At 39.5% G+C, this 16,045-nt stretch overlaps 1 protein-coding gene across 1 annotated transcript; it reads right to left on the bottom strand.

Moving 5' to 3' along the window:
- Positions 1–3,283: 3,283 nt before the first annotated feature.
- On the bottom strand, positions 3,284–8,710 carry plvapa (plasmalemma vesicle associated protein a). The gene is made up of 6 exons (XM_087811518.1): positions 8,186–8,710; positions 6,744–6,810; positions 5,790–6,517; positions 4,357–5,605; positions 4,228–4,285; positions 3,284–3,546 (listed from the first exon to the last, which is right to left on the bottom strand). Exons 1-6 carry the CDS (start codon positions 8,576–8,578, stop codon positions 3,513–3,515), a joined length of 2,529 nt encoding a protein of 842 aa, XP_087667644.1. The 5' UTR covers positions 8,579–8,710; the 3' UTR covers positions 3,284–3,512.
- Between the last annotated feature and the right edge of the window lie 7,335 nt (positions 8,711–16,045).

Here is a 16,045-nt window from a genome sequence, read left to right as displayed (position 1 = left end):
TGCTACACAGACAGGGAATGAATGTGTCTGAATGTGAAATGCATTAGGTGTCACTGAAAGAAACAATGTCTTTGTAGTAGCCAGAAACATGAATATTTGGTATGTAAAATGTGCATGAATCCTCTTTTTAAAAATCAAACAATCCTTTTATTGAATATATATGTTTGTGTCAGGGGTTTATCTACCATATGTATCGTGATACAGGGACGATGATACAATATCTTCCGATATATTGCGATACTGTAGTAACGACGATATATTTGTAGTATTGTCGAATACTTGACTCTGGTGTTTCAGAATTTACAGACCACATGACTCTTGGGAAGTCATAACTGCTATCATTTATGTTGAAACCAAAATATGTCCAAACATCTGCTTTAAAAAACGCTGGTGGTCGACTGTATCCTCTCGTCCTCAGTCATTGCCGGGATCTTGCAGGGTTTTATTGTTCTTTTAGCTGCATAGGGCATAAAGACTGCTGCCATCTAACGGCAGGAATTTTAACAAAACGGATATTTACATTAATTTATGTTTATGGTAAAAAATATCCTTTTATTAACTGTGAAACAATTACATAACTATATTTAAAGGTTTGGTCAATTTTGAGGCACAAAAAACTGGTTTTGGAAAAAGTAAATGTCAAATATATTGATAGAGTTTTGTTAAAAAACAACAACATTATAATATATAGTTTTATCTATATTTTCTAACACCCCTTATATGTACAGTATTAAGGCCATTTTTTAGTATTGTCATCGATACATTCTTTTCAATTTATGTAGTCCTTTCTGGGCATGGAGGGGTTTGTCCATGTTCTTAGTCAAAATTGCTTAAAAATTACATTGAAACATGTATTTCTTAAGTCCCAACTTCTTTAATTAACTTAAATGTTTTGAACCTTTGGAAAGATAAATGTATGCCTTATTCTTAAATATAAACAGTGCTTTAGAGACGCTGATGATTGAATTCTATGTATGATGGGATGGAATGCTATTTTTCTTCTTCTGCTTATAACCTCAGTTTTAGCAATACACAGTGTTTGGGTCTTCAATTCAAGTTATAGAATTGTATCTTAAATGAAAGTCAAAAGAGATAAATCGGTTTCTTATTGGATTATATCCTTTTTAGCTTAATTTATAAACATAAATGGGAGAAAAAAAAATTGAACAAAATAATTTCCTTATTAATTAAATTGAATCATGCAGTACCTGAAACGACCACAGGGTAGTGGCAGTGAGCAGAGTGGCAGAGAACTTGACGTGACTTAAACAAGGACCCCAGATAAAAAAAAAGGTGCCAAAGATTGTGTGGATAACCATCTAATCTGCAGTGATATGTATAAAACTGCAATTTAATTATGTTTCTTCTTTTCAAGTTAATAAGCGAATTCAATTTAGAAGGCAAACAATTGTTTCATATAATGTTTATGCTAAATAACTAGCATGAGCGTGCTAAGCTCAACATCCAACCCTGAGCAGTGTAAAAGTTGAGGTATTTATTTTTGTACAACACATGGTGTACTCAAAGTACACCCCAACACAAGTCCCACAGTAAATAATAAATCCCTAATTTTTTCCCTTTTTAATATGATTTTTCAGCCCATGAAGAGTGTAGAATCCGGGGTCACTGAAGTTCGAGGTGAAAGTTCTTAGGACAGGATGAAAACGACCGTCGAGGGACAGCGTCCTCCATCTGGGATCTGTATACGGCACAAATCTCTTTACAGCCTGTGCCACTGTGGGTCGGGGGGAATGGCAGGCGAATAGGAAACGCAATTAGAAGTCACAGTAAAGAGGAGACATTATCAGCCTTAGACAAAAAAGGTCAAAGTTTCTCCACCCCAGGTGAGGAAGGAGGTCGTAATCCTCGGCACCATTTCCTCTTCTTCATCAGCGGGACATTTAGTCAAGCCGCTACAACAATCTCTCCGATCTTAGAGGGGAAACCAACGATAACCTTTGTTTGATTAGAGTAAGACACTTTGGAATCAAAAATAGTTCGAGGTGATTTGTGAGGTTAGAATGTTTTCTTGTGAGCCAGAATCCATAAACATACTCAACCACTACAACCATGATGACAAGCTTGGGGTCAAGGTGACCCGGTGGCTGAAAAACAAACGTCTTTGTGGTACCACTGCATATGTATTTATGAAAGCCACTGAGGTCGTTCACCTTGACCCCAGAAGCAACACAGGGGATACCACAAACACATTTGTTTCTGGGCCTTTGGGTCACCTTGACCAAGAGACCGAACAAGGGTTAAGTCAGTTAAAAATGAACTTAGCAACATTAAACTATATCAAGAAAGGTTCAAATGTCTAAATATCCCAGACATGGATGCATAATATGGGAAGCTTATGCAAGAATAAAATAAGTGTGAAAATATAAATGTTAATATATCTGTTAAGGAGCGGTTTATTTAATTTAAGACTCTGCAGCTCTCTGGTCATCAAATGAATGGTAACTTATGTTGAGGTGAAACGCAAGTAAAAGTACAGGAAGTAAAGAAAACGACCTCAAATGGACAGGATAATGGTCCATAAAGACAGGAAGTATCTTCACACATTCTGTTTCATGATGACTTTTTTCCAGTCAGCCTACCGGTTGATGTAATGAACGACTCCCCGAAGATGACCCGTAACTTTGCAGTCAGATCCGTGTCCCCATGTGGAGAAAAAAAAGGTTTCTTAAACAAAGGATATCCTTCTGGTCGGGTACAACCTTCGCTCAAGTGCATGGCAATAAATCGTCATCAAAGTTGAACGTTTGGATTTAAAGACGTATTTCCTCCTCTTGACCTCGTGAGTTCAATGATCAGGATGTTTTTCTGGTGGATTTATTTAAATCTCCGGCTTTTCGTGAGAACATCGCTGGTTATTTAACTGTTCAAAAAACCTTGTACATTCAAATTGAAACCAAAATAAAGCAGATGATCGTTGATCAGTCCTGGTAAGACCGTGTACCACAGTGTGGATAAATAAAGGTGGTGTTTATACAGTGGATATCCACGTTCTGTACTGTTAAGAGCCGGGATATTTACAACAAACGGGCGTCTGGCCAAGAGTCCTTTTCTTCTCCCTCTGACAGCAGGCTGACAGCTAGATGTAAACACTCTACTGTACAAAATTCACCAATAAATTTAGCTCGGAGTCAAGGAGGCGGCAATGACTTAGTTGAAGGCAATTAGCCAAACAATAGGTGACGCACGAAGGGACAAACTGTTATTTCCGGGTCTGAATATCCCAAATAGGTTTGTTTATAAAGAAGAGACAGGAATCATCCCATTACGTTTTTTATTTTTTTATTTGAACTCACAGTGTAAGGTAGATACATGTGATTAAAAACTTCACATTTTATATCAAAAAGTGCAAAGGATTATTCGTGGATGTGCATTCTCCGGTATAAACATGGTTTAAAATATGGCACATTGTTACGTAGAGTGTGAGCTTTGGCTTATACACTTATTTTAAGTCAGACACCAACAGTCATTTCTTGTTCTTTGGATCGAACTGGTTACCCCAACATCTGAGACAGCTCTAGTTTCTCCCTGAAAATACAGAAGTTCATTAGTTAATAAGCTGCACAAACAAAAACACAAATAAAGTGTACTATACTTTTCTATACTTCTATACTGTTTTCAGTCATTACCCTGAACTCACTTTCTTTATCATTTTTTTTTCAGTGAGCAACAGCTAATGAACTTTTTGTTTTGTAATTAAATAACAATTCCTTAAAGCATGTTTAATCAAGCATTATTTAAACCCTTCTCGGGTCAAAGTGTTTGTGGTATCCCTTGTGTTGTCTCTGGGTCAAGATGAACGACCTCCACCACTGCATATGTATTTATGGAAGCCTGCGAGGTCGTTCACCTTGACCCAGAGACAACACAAGGGATACCACAAATGCATTTGTTTTCGGACCTTTTGGGTCACCTTGACCCTAAGATAACGCAAGGGTTGACATATATTTTGTTAAATCGGCCATTTGTGGACCTCAGATTTGCAAAAACTCCACGATATATATTTCTACTATTACATTTTTCAGAACCAGTTAGATATTAAATCTTATTATATAAGAATGGAAACATGTGAACTCTTGGTATTAAGTTCCTAAATGCCTCACATGTAATCCTACACTCTACACCTCACTCAATAAGTGTCATTACTTTCTGGAATTAAAAGTCTTTTACGTATATGTATCTTTAAATTTGTTATTTTTTGTAACTTACTCAGGTCTAGACGGGTTGATGATTCTCTGCAGGTCATGAAGATGTTGAGTGACACTGACTGAAGAGAAAAATAAGAAGATTTTAGCACTTATTTACACTAAAACCCCTGAAGTGATTTCGATATGTTACCTTTGCTAACTCCAAATCCACTTGTTCTTCCACCTCCGAACAAAGATCCAGTTGATGAACTCTTTTCATTCCCAGATCCACTACTAGGTTTACTTTGTCCGGAGTTACTGCTGCCGGATCCTAAATTGAACCAGGAGAATCCAGATCCTGTGCTTTTGTTTGTTGTGCTTGTCGACCCACTAGAACTCTTTCCGTTAGACGTTTCTTTACTGAGACTGCTTGCGCTCGACCCTTGACTTTGGCTTGATCCAGTGGAACCAAAAAGGGACGATCCCTTTCCATTATTTGCCTGTTTATTTAGGCCGGTTCCACTGGAACTAGAAGATCCAGAACCCAACCCGGTGGAGCCTTGTTTGGAGTCTGTAGATCCATGTCTATTGAGCCCAGACCCAGTGGAACCGAAATTTGAACTTGACCCAGATGACCCAAAACTGGAGGAGCCAGATCCAGTTGAGCTCTGCTTGTTCAACCCAGACCCAGTAGAACCAAAATTAGAACTAGACCCAGATGATGAGCTCTGCCTGTTAAATCCAGAACCAGTAGAACCAGAATTTGAACTAGACCCAGATGACCCATAGTTTGAGGAGCCTAACCCAGTTGAGCTCTGCTTGTTCAATCCAGACCCAGTAGAACCAGAATTTGAACTAGACCCAGATGACCCATAGTTTGAGGAGCCTAACCCAGTTGAGCTCTGCTTGTTCAATCCAGACCCCGTAGAACCAGAATTTGAACTAGACCCAGATGACCCATAGTTTGAGGAGCCTAACCCAGTTGAGCTCTGCTTGTTCAATCCAGACCCCGTAGAACCAAAATTAGAACTAGACCCAGTTGACCCAAAGGCTGAGGAGCCTAACCCTGTTGACCCTTGCCTATTCTGGCCTAATCCAGTGGAACCAAAATTCGAACCGGACCCAGTTGACCCCAAGCTTGAGGAACCTAACCCTGTTGACCCTTGCCTATTCTGGCCTAATCCAGTGGAACCAAAATTCGAACCGGACCCAGTTGACCCCAAGCTTGAGGAACCTAACCCTGTTGACCCTTGCCTATTCTGGCCTAATCCAGTGGAACCAAAATTCGAACCGGACCCAGTTGACCCAAAGCTTGAGGAACCTAATCCTGTTGACCCTTGCCTATTCATCGCAGACCCAGCTGAACCAAAATTTGAACTGGACCCGAAGTTTGAGGAGCCTCCATTATTAAAATTGTTGTGGAACTGGCCCATTCTTGAGCCTCCGAGGATACCACCAGACTGGAAATGAAAAATAAAATAGACAAGTGGTTAATAACAGCCATTTACAGTCACAACAGCTTCATTACTATGTCCTGCACAATCTCAGGTGTAAGTCAAGTGTGGAAACAACACTCTTCTATCATCGCCACTGGGATACGTAGTCAAAACTTGAGTTGACCACGTATCAAAATAATTCCGTCACCTTGCATGTGCTGTTGAGTAGATTGATTTGCGCCTTCAGGTGTTCCGCTTCTTTGTCTTTGTATTTGATGCTGTTCTCCAAGACATCCTTGTCTCCAAGCAGTTTCCTTTTCTCCCTCAAAATATCCTCTTTCTCCAAGTCGTACTTCAGCTTAAGATCCTCCACATTCTTCCGGTGCTCGCGGATCATCCCGGTGCGGTTGTGGCTGCAGAAGCGGTAGTCCGAGGTCAGGAGTTCATTCTCCGCCCTCAGGCGGCTGTTGGACTGCTGGATGCTTGACACCTGATCGCCCACGTTGTTCAGGTACAGCTGGAACTTGTCCTCCACTTCTCTGGACAGACGGGTGCAGTTGGAGCAGATCCGATCCAGGTGTGATCTCTGCTTATCGCAGGTGAGATGGAAGGGCATCATAAGCGAGAAAAGCCCCTCGATCTTTACGAGGAAAGCTCTGGACACGTTGGAAACGCCGCTGAGAGACTTGATGAAGTCTTCTTTGCATCCGTGTTTGGATAACTCAATCTCCCTCTGATACAGGTACTTCTCCTTTCTCAGCGCGATGCTCTCTAGATGAAGGTTGTCTCTTGATCTGGTGGCCCGCTCCAGGTCCATCCTCATCCGCTCCGTCGTCTGAGTGAAGTTGGAAGTCAGGAACTCAATGTTGGCGTTGAGACGCTCAGTTTGCAGCCCACAGTTGCAGCCGCCATCGTTCCCAGAGCGAGTGTTGTGGGCTGAAAGATGGAAGAAGAATATGAAATTTGATCGTGTTCATAGCGTAAATCAAAACCTGCTGAAAAGAAAACGTCACTGCGCTGTCAGCCTAAACATTATGACCACCTTCTGGACAGACGGTTTTCAAGTGGAAATATTGGACCCGGTGTCAAAGAGAGTGAACAAAATGATGTCTTATTGGTCTTCCAGTGAAGGAGAAGCCAGGGTGCTTGTTTAAATACTTACTTGGTTGACATTTGGCAGCGAACCGGTTTTGAAATTGACAGCTTGACAGTTCCAGATTGCATCTTTGCTGAAATTGAAAAAAAGGAGAAAATAATAATTAATTGTTACATTTTTTTTAACCACTCCCGCGAGTAAGAGCCACTCACAGTAGCCTATGCAACACCCGAAACCAGCCTATGCAAAACTACAACCTTTGAAGTGATTCAAGTTACTGCCGTCTGTGTTGGGACTGTTGGAGTACCAAGAGGAAACCCACAAACGCCTCAGGAGAAGAGGAAAATAGAGCAGGTTCCCTTCAAAACTGGTTCAGGCCAGAATCAATAACCACTCGTCTACTGAGCTGCTCTTGATGAAACAACTACTAATAAAAGTGAGACGATGTGACTAAACATGGCCTTCAAATCATTATTTAAAGGCAAATTGTCCTTTGAGATAACACAAAAATATATGCAAAACTAGTATATAAGAAAGAAAAAGAGTCATAAAATAAATAAAGGAAAAATAGTATAAACCAGTTGGCGCCAAACTACGAACTAGCACAAAAAATCTAGCAAACAAAACGATCTTGTAGAAACACTTTATCAAAAATCATTACAACATGTACTCCAGATTGATTAGTCGAGAAATAATATCATTATACAGTGTTTTTAGAATGATAACCAATGTTTGATATGGGGAACGCAACTGAACAAACAAAAAATTAAATATTTATTATATTCGATTAAAGCTCATATATTAGAAACAAATGGATATTTAAAAAAAATGTTGTGTTTACACTGTTGCATTGCAATATGGGATTTGTAGTGGACACGGTTGTTTCACCTAAAGTGCTCTTGAAGCATGTTAGATTTATTTTAATTTAAGGATATATGAGAATTAGGTTTGTCAAAAATAAAAAGAATTCCAGTTCAAAAATCAATCTTAGGTGCAGATGATTCTTCAAGGACTGATGTTTTATTGTATTTATTATGGATTTAAATGAAATTACAAATAGATAAGAAGTAACTACATTCTTTTTATATACACAAATGTTATACTTTATGAAATGCCTTTTTCCTATTTGCACTTCCGTTTTCGTTCTATTTTGAAGCTCACAAATATTAGTCTTGTGTCAAGATGAACAGTAGACAAGCTTTTAAGCATTAAGCAGTCTTTAAATAATATGAATTATTTTATGCAAACATAACTGACAAGTACAAATACAAGTCTTCTATGTTGACATTGAAATTGTATTTGTTTTTTTCACTTTTAAGCTTTGAGCAATTGAAGACTGTGAATATATTGTTGCCTTTTTGAATTGTGTTTCTATTAAACTGTAATTCCAATACAAATTCAGGTACAATCACAACAAAAGTAAGATACGGGGCCACATCTGTGTGAAGAAAACACTAACTGAACCCCCCCCAGACTTCTCCTCTATTGTGTTCTGGACCCATTCTTACCTGGTTCTTGTCCATGTCTATGATGACGGTGGACGAGACGTTGGCTATGTACCGGCATCTCATCAGGTCCCAGTCGTTCCGGGTCTTCTCGGTCATGGTGACGTTGAGCAGATTGGTCAGGTTCTTCCTCTGCAGCCGCAGGGCCACGTTCTCGATAGAGAGTCGGCTGAAGGTCTCCTCCAGGTCCTGGATGCGGCCGTTGGACGCCGAGTCCTGCTTCTTGCCATAGATGAGGAACAGCACCAGGCTCACGATGATGAGCGACTGGATGAGGGAGGAGAAGAAGAAGACGATGCGCATGTAGTAGCCGCAGCTCTTGCCCTTTGACCGGTACTTCATCTTCTTCTGGGCCTGCATGTTCTTGGACACCGCGGAGTATCCGCTGCTGTACATCTCTCTGAATACGTCTCGTATAAATCCCACAGTTTCAGCTGCTTTTACACTCCACAGACCATAACATGCGCTTCTGAAGCGACTTTGTGTTGAGACTGAGACACTTCCTCTTCCACCGTGTTGACAAAGGGTCTGACCGGCTTCTGGGGCAAAATCAAACGGGCGGGAGTTTATTAACTCCTCTGGGCACAAGCTTCCCACGATGGGAAGTCGCCTTTGCACCCCCCCGCCCCCCCGGCCTCCCCTCTTCATCCTCTCGCCACCTCCCTACTGTAAATGTTGTCAGACGTCAATACACACTCGACATTCTTACTGATGATAAATGGAAGTCTTGTTAGGACTGTTTTTTGTCTCTTCTGGTCATTATTTGTGACTTATTTTTACCTAAAGCTGCTGAGGGTCATGTTTCCGTGGACGGATGTTAGTTTTAAACACAAAATAAACTTCAAATAAAACGTTGTACTTATTTGAAGTACAAAGAAAATAAAGTCGATTTCCTCTTTTATTTTCTAATTAAATAATTGGTTAAAAAACAACTTAGATACTATTAAATCGACCAAACATGCTAAGGCTGGTATAATGTGCAAGTTGTTACTCTCATTTTGCTTTAACTTTGTTTGTTACTTCCTGTTTTCTACCTCCCTCTCTCCATGGACGAATGACCTGATCAGCAATGGTTATCGGCGATGTATCTCTAGGACTCTGTGTTCTCACTCTTTGTTGTTGTTGTTTCTTTCTTTCAAGACATGTTTTGACTACCGTTTTTTCGGTTCTCATTTCAACTTTCGATTCTACTTTCAAGACATGTTTTGACTTCCGTTTTTTCGGTTCTCATTTCAACTTTCGATTCTACTTTCAAGACATGTTTTGACTTCCGTTTTTTCGGTTCTCCTTTAAGATTCCTCTTTCCAGTTTAGTTCCCTGTTTATTACCTGATTTTGGAGGACGTTCTTTCAGGTTTTTTGGATATAATGTGAGTGTAACTCCATTGATGGTTCACACATTCCCGTTCATATTATGTTGCCCACGTGTCGTATCCTTTTTTTTCGATTTCAATTGAAACTTAAAGCCAAAAACTAAAAATGATCCGTACATTGATCAGTTTAATGGGATATACTGGACTCTTTATTATCCATGAGATATTGGACTCTCGATTGGGACGCTTGTTGATTGTGTTTTGGGACTTAATGTTCCTATTAAATCTATTAATAACTGCTCCTGTGACGGTTTCAAATTAACACTTTGGTTGAGCTTTATTCAGATTCTTAAGCTAACTCTTAAGGGACATGTTACTTCATGAACATGTCAAGTTATTTGCAAATAATACACTGACTTTCTAAATAATTTCTCGAAAAGTGCTATATAAATAAATATTACTTACTTACTTACTTACTTAATTTCTATCTTACTCTTGCACCTCTTTCCTTGGTCGCTAAATAATTTTTTACTCGTCGTCTGTTGCATTGCATTATGGGATTTATAGTGGATACGGTAGTTTCACCTAATGCGCTCTTGAGGCATGTGAGATTCAATCGATTTTATTTTAAGTTAATATTTATACGATATGATGTATTAGTGCTGCCAAACAAAGAAAAAGTCGAATTAATGTCAGGTGCAGCTGATTCTTCAAGTACTGTTGTTTCCTTTTATTTATTATCACCTAAGATTTTGTGTTATCTCTGGGTCAAGTTGACCCGGGGTCCTGAAACAAATGTGTTCACCTTGACCCAGAGATAACACCCGAGTTAAAACGTTGATATTTTCGGCTTTATTGACAAATTATTGGGTCACTTCTGTCATCGCTGGGGGACATTTAAAAATGTTTTATCGTGAAAAAGGAAGTTAATGATGGGAACGGTCAGTCAGCAGAATGTAATGTTTTCATTGACAGCCTTTTCTCTTTGGCATGTACAATTTCACCTCAGCAGGACAAACATGTACAGCAATCTTGTGCCAAAAACACTTTTTATGGGATCATGAACGGAGCTTTCCTGTGCACAGCAGGCCGGCAGGACAATGGCGTATGTTGTTCTTCTGCTCGGCGGCACTTTGATGCCCAGATCTCAGTCCAACATGATGACGTGGGTGAGATGTCCTTCGTCTCTCAGGACACGCACTCAGGCCACAAAAATGAAATGCAGGCGTCTGACAGTAACAGCCACAAGTCTTCCTGCGAGCCATTGTTCGCCGGCCGTGTGTGTCGCTGGCAGGAAGCAGTAATTCAGGGAGGGACTTTGGATAGCTCGCTCTGCAACAGCTCCAGAGATGAGATCCAGATAAAGATGGCAACAAATGCTGGAAATAAAAACACTAATAGAATGAATAAACATTGTTGAGTGTTGAAGTGTGACGTATTGGTGTTCGTGTCATAAGACAAGGGTGACACTTTGTCATGCTGGCAACACAACAGATCACACACAGACTTCAACACTTCTTGGTTGTTGTGAGACACTTCTTTGCTTTTGTATCTTCCATGTTGACTGAGAATGACGAAGACGAGGAGCAGACATTGCCCTAAAATGCTTAAGACTCCATTTGAAAATGTCTTAAACCCAACACTGGGCAAAACTAGGAATTCTGAATTGTAAATTAAATTAAATTGAAGCATTAGAATTGCTCCAATGCACAGGATGTTTAATTCCAATAACAGGAAACTAGCTCAAACCAACCAATATGGATGGATGGATAGATGGATAGATGGATAGATGGATAGATAGATATATGTATAGATAAATAGATAGATATATGTACAGACAGACAGACAGACAGACAGACAGACAGACAGATAGACAGATAGACAGACAGATAGATAGACAGATAGACAGATAGATAGATAGATAGATAGATAGATAGATAGATAGATAGATAGATAGATAGATAGATAGATAGATAGATAGATAGATAGATAGATAGATAGATAGATAGATAGATAGATAGATAGATAGATAGATAGATAGATAGATAGATAGATAGATAGATGTACAGACAGACAGACAGACAGACAGACAGACAGACAGACAGACAGACAGACAGACAGACAGACAGACAGACAGACAGACAGACAGACAGACAGACAGACAGACAGACAGACAGACAGACAGACAGACAGACAGACAGACAGACAGACAGACAGACAGACAGACAGACAGACAGACAGACAGACAGACAGACAGACAGACAGACAGACAGACAGACAGACAGACAGACAGACAGACAGACAGACAGACAGACAGACAGACAGACAGACAGACAGACAGACAGACAGACAGACAGACAGACAGACAGACAGACAGACAGACAGACAGACAGACAGACAGACAGACAGACAGACAGACAGACAGACAGACAGACAGACAGATAGATAGATAGATAGATAGATAGATAGATAGATAGATAGATAGATAGATAGATAGATAGATAGATAGATATACACTGTATGTATGGAATCTGATACTGGAATACGCTTAAATTAATCAAAACTTCTTCCTTGAATTTTGATGTCTACTTCTGTTTGTTTAATTTTGTAGAGATTCTCATCCAGAACAGAATAAACAGTGACTTTATGTTGAAGAAAACAACACTTTTTGAATAGCATGTAAATTAAAGAGACAAAATGTAAGATTGGAAGAATTTAGATCAACAATTATCATACTTTTTCTCCTGAACTGTTACACAATGATGAATCAGCTTTTACGACTAAAAAACGTAGCAATAACTTCCTTTGAGACGCTCAAATATGTCATCTTCAGGTGCTTTTGTTGGTGCCAGTCTGTCCATGAGTCATCAACATCTGTCTCATCATGATTCGTGGTTTTGCCTCATTGTTCCAATCCAACGATTTTGGCCTAAAAAAAATGGATTTATTGTCCAGGATTCATCCAGAGCTGTAGCTGATCCTGTTAGTCGAGAACTGAAGCGAGAAACTGGGTCTTCAGTGACACACAGTGGACACTATCTTAACTGCAATTCATTCTTTATTAAAACATCACAAATCCAATTAAACACATCTACTATTTTCCCTAAATATTTATTTAAAATAGCGTAGTTTTCAAATTTCAAATCAGGTTTTTTTAGGCAGGGCCCCGACAGTTCTAACCAGTTAATAACATCTTTAACATCCCACTCCTGTCAGCAGATTTTCTCATGTCACCGCTGCAAGTAAGACCAGTCAAGATGAAAGAGTTCTCCGTTGCTACCAGAGATGCCGAGGAGTTTTAAACGAAGCACCAAGAATGTGATAAATACTTAAGCCCAACACAACAGCCCTAGAAGACAAATAAACAACATGGTGCGAGATAATGGACAATTTTGTGTCCTCTGTGTGTGTGTGTCGATCACTGTGAGCTGCTTTTCATCGGGTTAAATATTTAGAAAGTCTTCTCTGCTGACAATGCCGGATATGAAAGGCGGCGTTAGCAACATGAATAATCTCTTCAGAAGCTGGGATTAGAAATTCTCTCTGATCATTTAAGAACAGTGGCTGTAGCTTCTTGTGGTGCACAGACGTTTGCTGCTCGGTGCTGTGACTTTAAACATGTTCCTCTTCTTAATGAGAAAATGCACCAACAATGACTACATTTATTTAGTAATTTCATATTTTTACAACCTTTTCTGATTAAGGATAATATTATGGTTATATTACATACTTTTGATTATACATTTGGATGTATGATGTAGGAAAGCTAATGATTATTAGTGTATGAAATATAAACATACTTGATAATGCAGTTACACAACCGTACTTTAAATGGATTATATTTAACAAAAACAATAACGAATTACAGATATTTTCTGTTTGATGTACCAGCGTTAGGTAACAACGTGATGTAACAACGTGATGCAACAATGTTTCGATCCCAATCAATTACGAAAGTTCAACAAAATCTCTCCTGCTGCGTTCTGACAAAACCAAAAAAGGATGTCATGTGGTCTGATCTCCAGTGATTTTTTGCGTCACACCACCTGAGTCACTTTAACTGGAATTGTCTGTTCCGGTTGGATAATCTCATTGAGTCACGGCTCACGACCATAGTCACTAAATTCAAGGTTGTTGTTTTTTTTAAAAGAGAAATACCTTTTAAATGACCTGGGTTCTCTCTGTGTGATGCAACCAATGGCGCGATGCAACAACACACTGCACAACTGACTCCATGACATCCTGTTTTAGTTTTGACAAAGAATCGCAGCAGAAGCCAGACTTGTTGAGAAATTCAGAAATTGACGCAGTTTTTGGAGGGACTAGTCAATGTTCGAAGCAGCTACTAAGCTACATGCTGATGTCTTAAATGGTGTTCAAAGAGAAGCTAAAATCAGATTAAAATGTCAGAAAATCAAAGCCAAAAAAACAAAAAAGCCAAAGGATTGAGCCATCATTGCTAATGAAATAATGGCTCAGCCCACCTACACCATAACCCACATTAAGCATTTCGTGTAGCATCTTTCTTTATAAGACAGATACAACACAAAAGCTTCAGAAAATAATAAGCTATGTATCCATTTTTTTTAAACATTTATGTGCATTCTATACAGATCTGCCCCACGACTTACACCTAAATATGACTGATTGATATGGACTACAAATATGATGTTAGACTTTAGACTTCCTTTTATTGTCATTGCACACAAAACACAGCAGTGAAACTGGCAACGAAATTCCGTTGCTTGGCAACCGTTAAAAACCACAGCAGAGAGATGTATATATAAAAAGTATAAATATAAATATTAATAAGTTAAAAAATAGTGCAATATAGTATAAAGACATTGAATAAATAAGGTTTTAAATATCGCATATAATAATTAATGTATATAAAAGTTTGAATATAAATGAGTTCTAATATGTCATAAATAGGATAAATATATAATATTTTAAATAGTGCATAACTCAAGTCATATTTCATTCTGTCATGTTTTTCTGGCTTTTAAACTTAGCAGAGTAACGTAAATACATCATCATATTGGATCGTAAAAATGTGATTTTTCAGTGGTTCAACAGGATCCTTGCTTATTTTAAAGTGGCTGAACAAGAAAGGATTTCTAACGGCTTGTTCTTACGCGGCAGCACTGACAGCCTGTTGTCTAAACCGTGGTAGACGGAGTCAAAAGTGACACGTAAATGAGGTTCTCTGTGTATTAAAAAGGGTCTGAGACAGCTGGTGCTTTTAAAGCCCGGTGTGGATTTCGGGGGGCGCTGGGACGCGAGGGTGTGATGTACAGTGTCTTTCCGCACGTTCCCATCAGTGACTATTGGTCGGAGGTGGCTGAAAAGAAAAGGACAATGAATGCTCCGGACTTAATCCCCCTCTTCTTTCTGTGTCTTCAGCCCAACAGATGTTTTCCCTTTGACCCGGACAAAAGGCCTCTGTTTTTGTTTCCAGGATTGTCCATTCCTCAAAGGTCAGAGGTCACTGCGGTCACAGGGATAGGCTGTCACTACAAGTCTAAACATTTGACGACCGTCGGAGCGTAAAGACAACACAGGGCCGGCGAAAAAAAGGCTGCACAGACGCCTCGTGATCACTTTAAGTAAAGACCTTCTTTCCATATGCTGATGTGGTCCACAAGGACAGACGACACCAAGGGGTTGGATTACGGATGCTGTCAAGTCCTCACTTTAGATTCCACAAGATGATTTTTGATCCCAGTTCTTGGGATGGGGTTCTGAGGTGCATTTCTAGGGTTCGCCCCAAGGCCTGTTTGACCTAATCAGAACTCCTGCAGAAAAACTAGCTAAAGGAACTGGCTAATACTTTGGTTCCATTCCGAGTGTCTTCTGGACAACTGAGCTGCTTTTATTGGGATCCATTCCAATGGATTGTCCTTTGAGTCACTGCTCAAAACTCTTGACCATAGTTACAAAATTCAAGGTTTCACAAAGGTAAACTGTGTGTCATCTATAATGTGCACTTTTAGGTGCTGTTGGCACCTTTTTGACAATGAACATTTAAGAGAAAAGACAGACATTCACTCTTGACATTATTCCCAGCTTAGATTTGTTCATCTCTGGCATCCTCACTTATTTATTCCACACGCTTGCATTTCTAGATCCGCGGTCGCTGGGGACAGTTAGTTGAAAGGTCACGTCACTTGTCGCCGCTGTTCTGCCTTGCACTGACAACGACACCGGAGGGGAAGTGATGGATGTGAAGAACAGTTCTAGTGAACAAAAGCATCTTGCGTAAATAAACACCCCCCCCCCCCTTAACACACATGTACTTTCCTAAGGTTGTGGGTGGTAATTTTCAGTGGATTTAAGAGATTAGAGGCCTCTCTACTGACCCGAATAAGGTGATGAGGCTTATCTACAAGAAAACAATTAATTATAGAATATTCTACGGCAACTATAGTCTATTATTCATGCACAACATATGTGTCCACTAGGCTTGAGAAAGAAACTTGACATACTAAACCAATAGTGTAAACGGAGGAGCTAATGAAAGACACTACGAAGACACAATTTAAAAGTCATAT

The sequence above is a fragment of the Callionymus lyra genome, chromosome 16 (genome assembly GCF_982586985.1).
Source record: "Callionymus lyra chromosome 16, fCalLyr1.hap1.1, whole genome shotgun sequence".
NCBI classification, from domain to species: Eukaryota; Metazoa; Chordata; class Actinopteri; order Syngnathiformes; family Callionymidae; genus Callionymus; species Callionymus lyra.
This window is presented reverse-complemented; position numbering and strand designations above follow the sequence as displayed.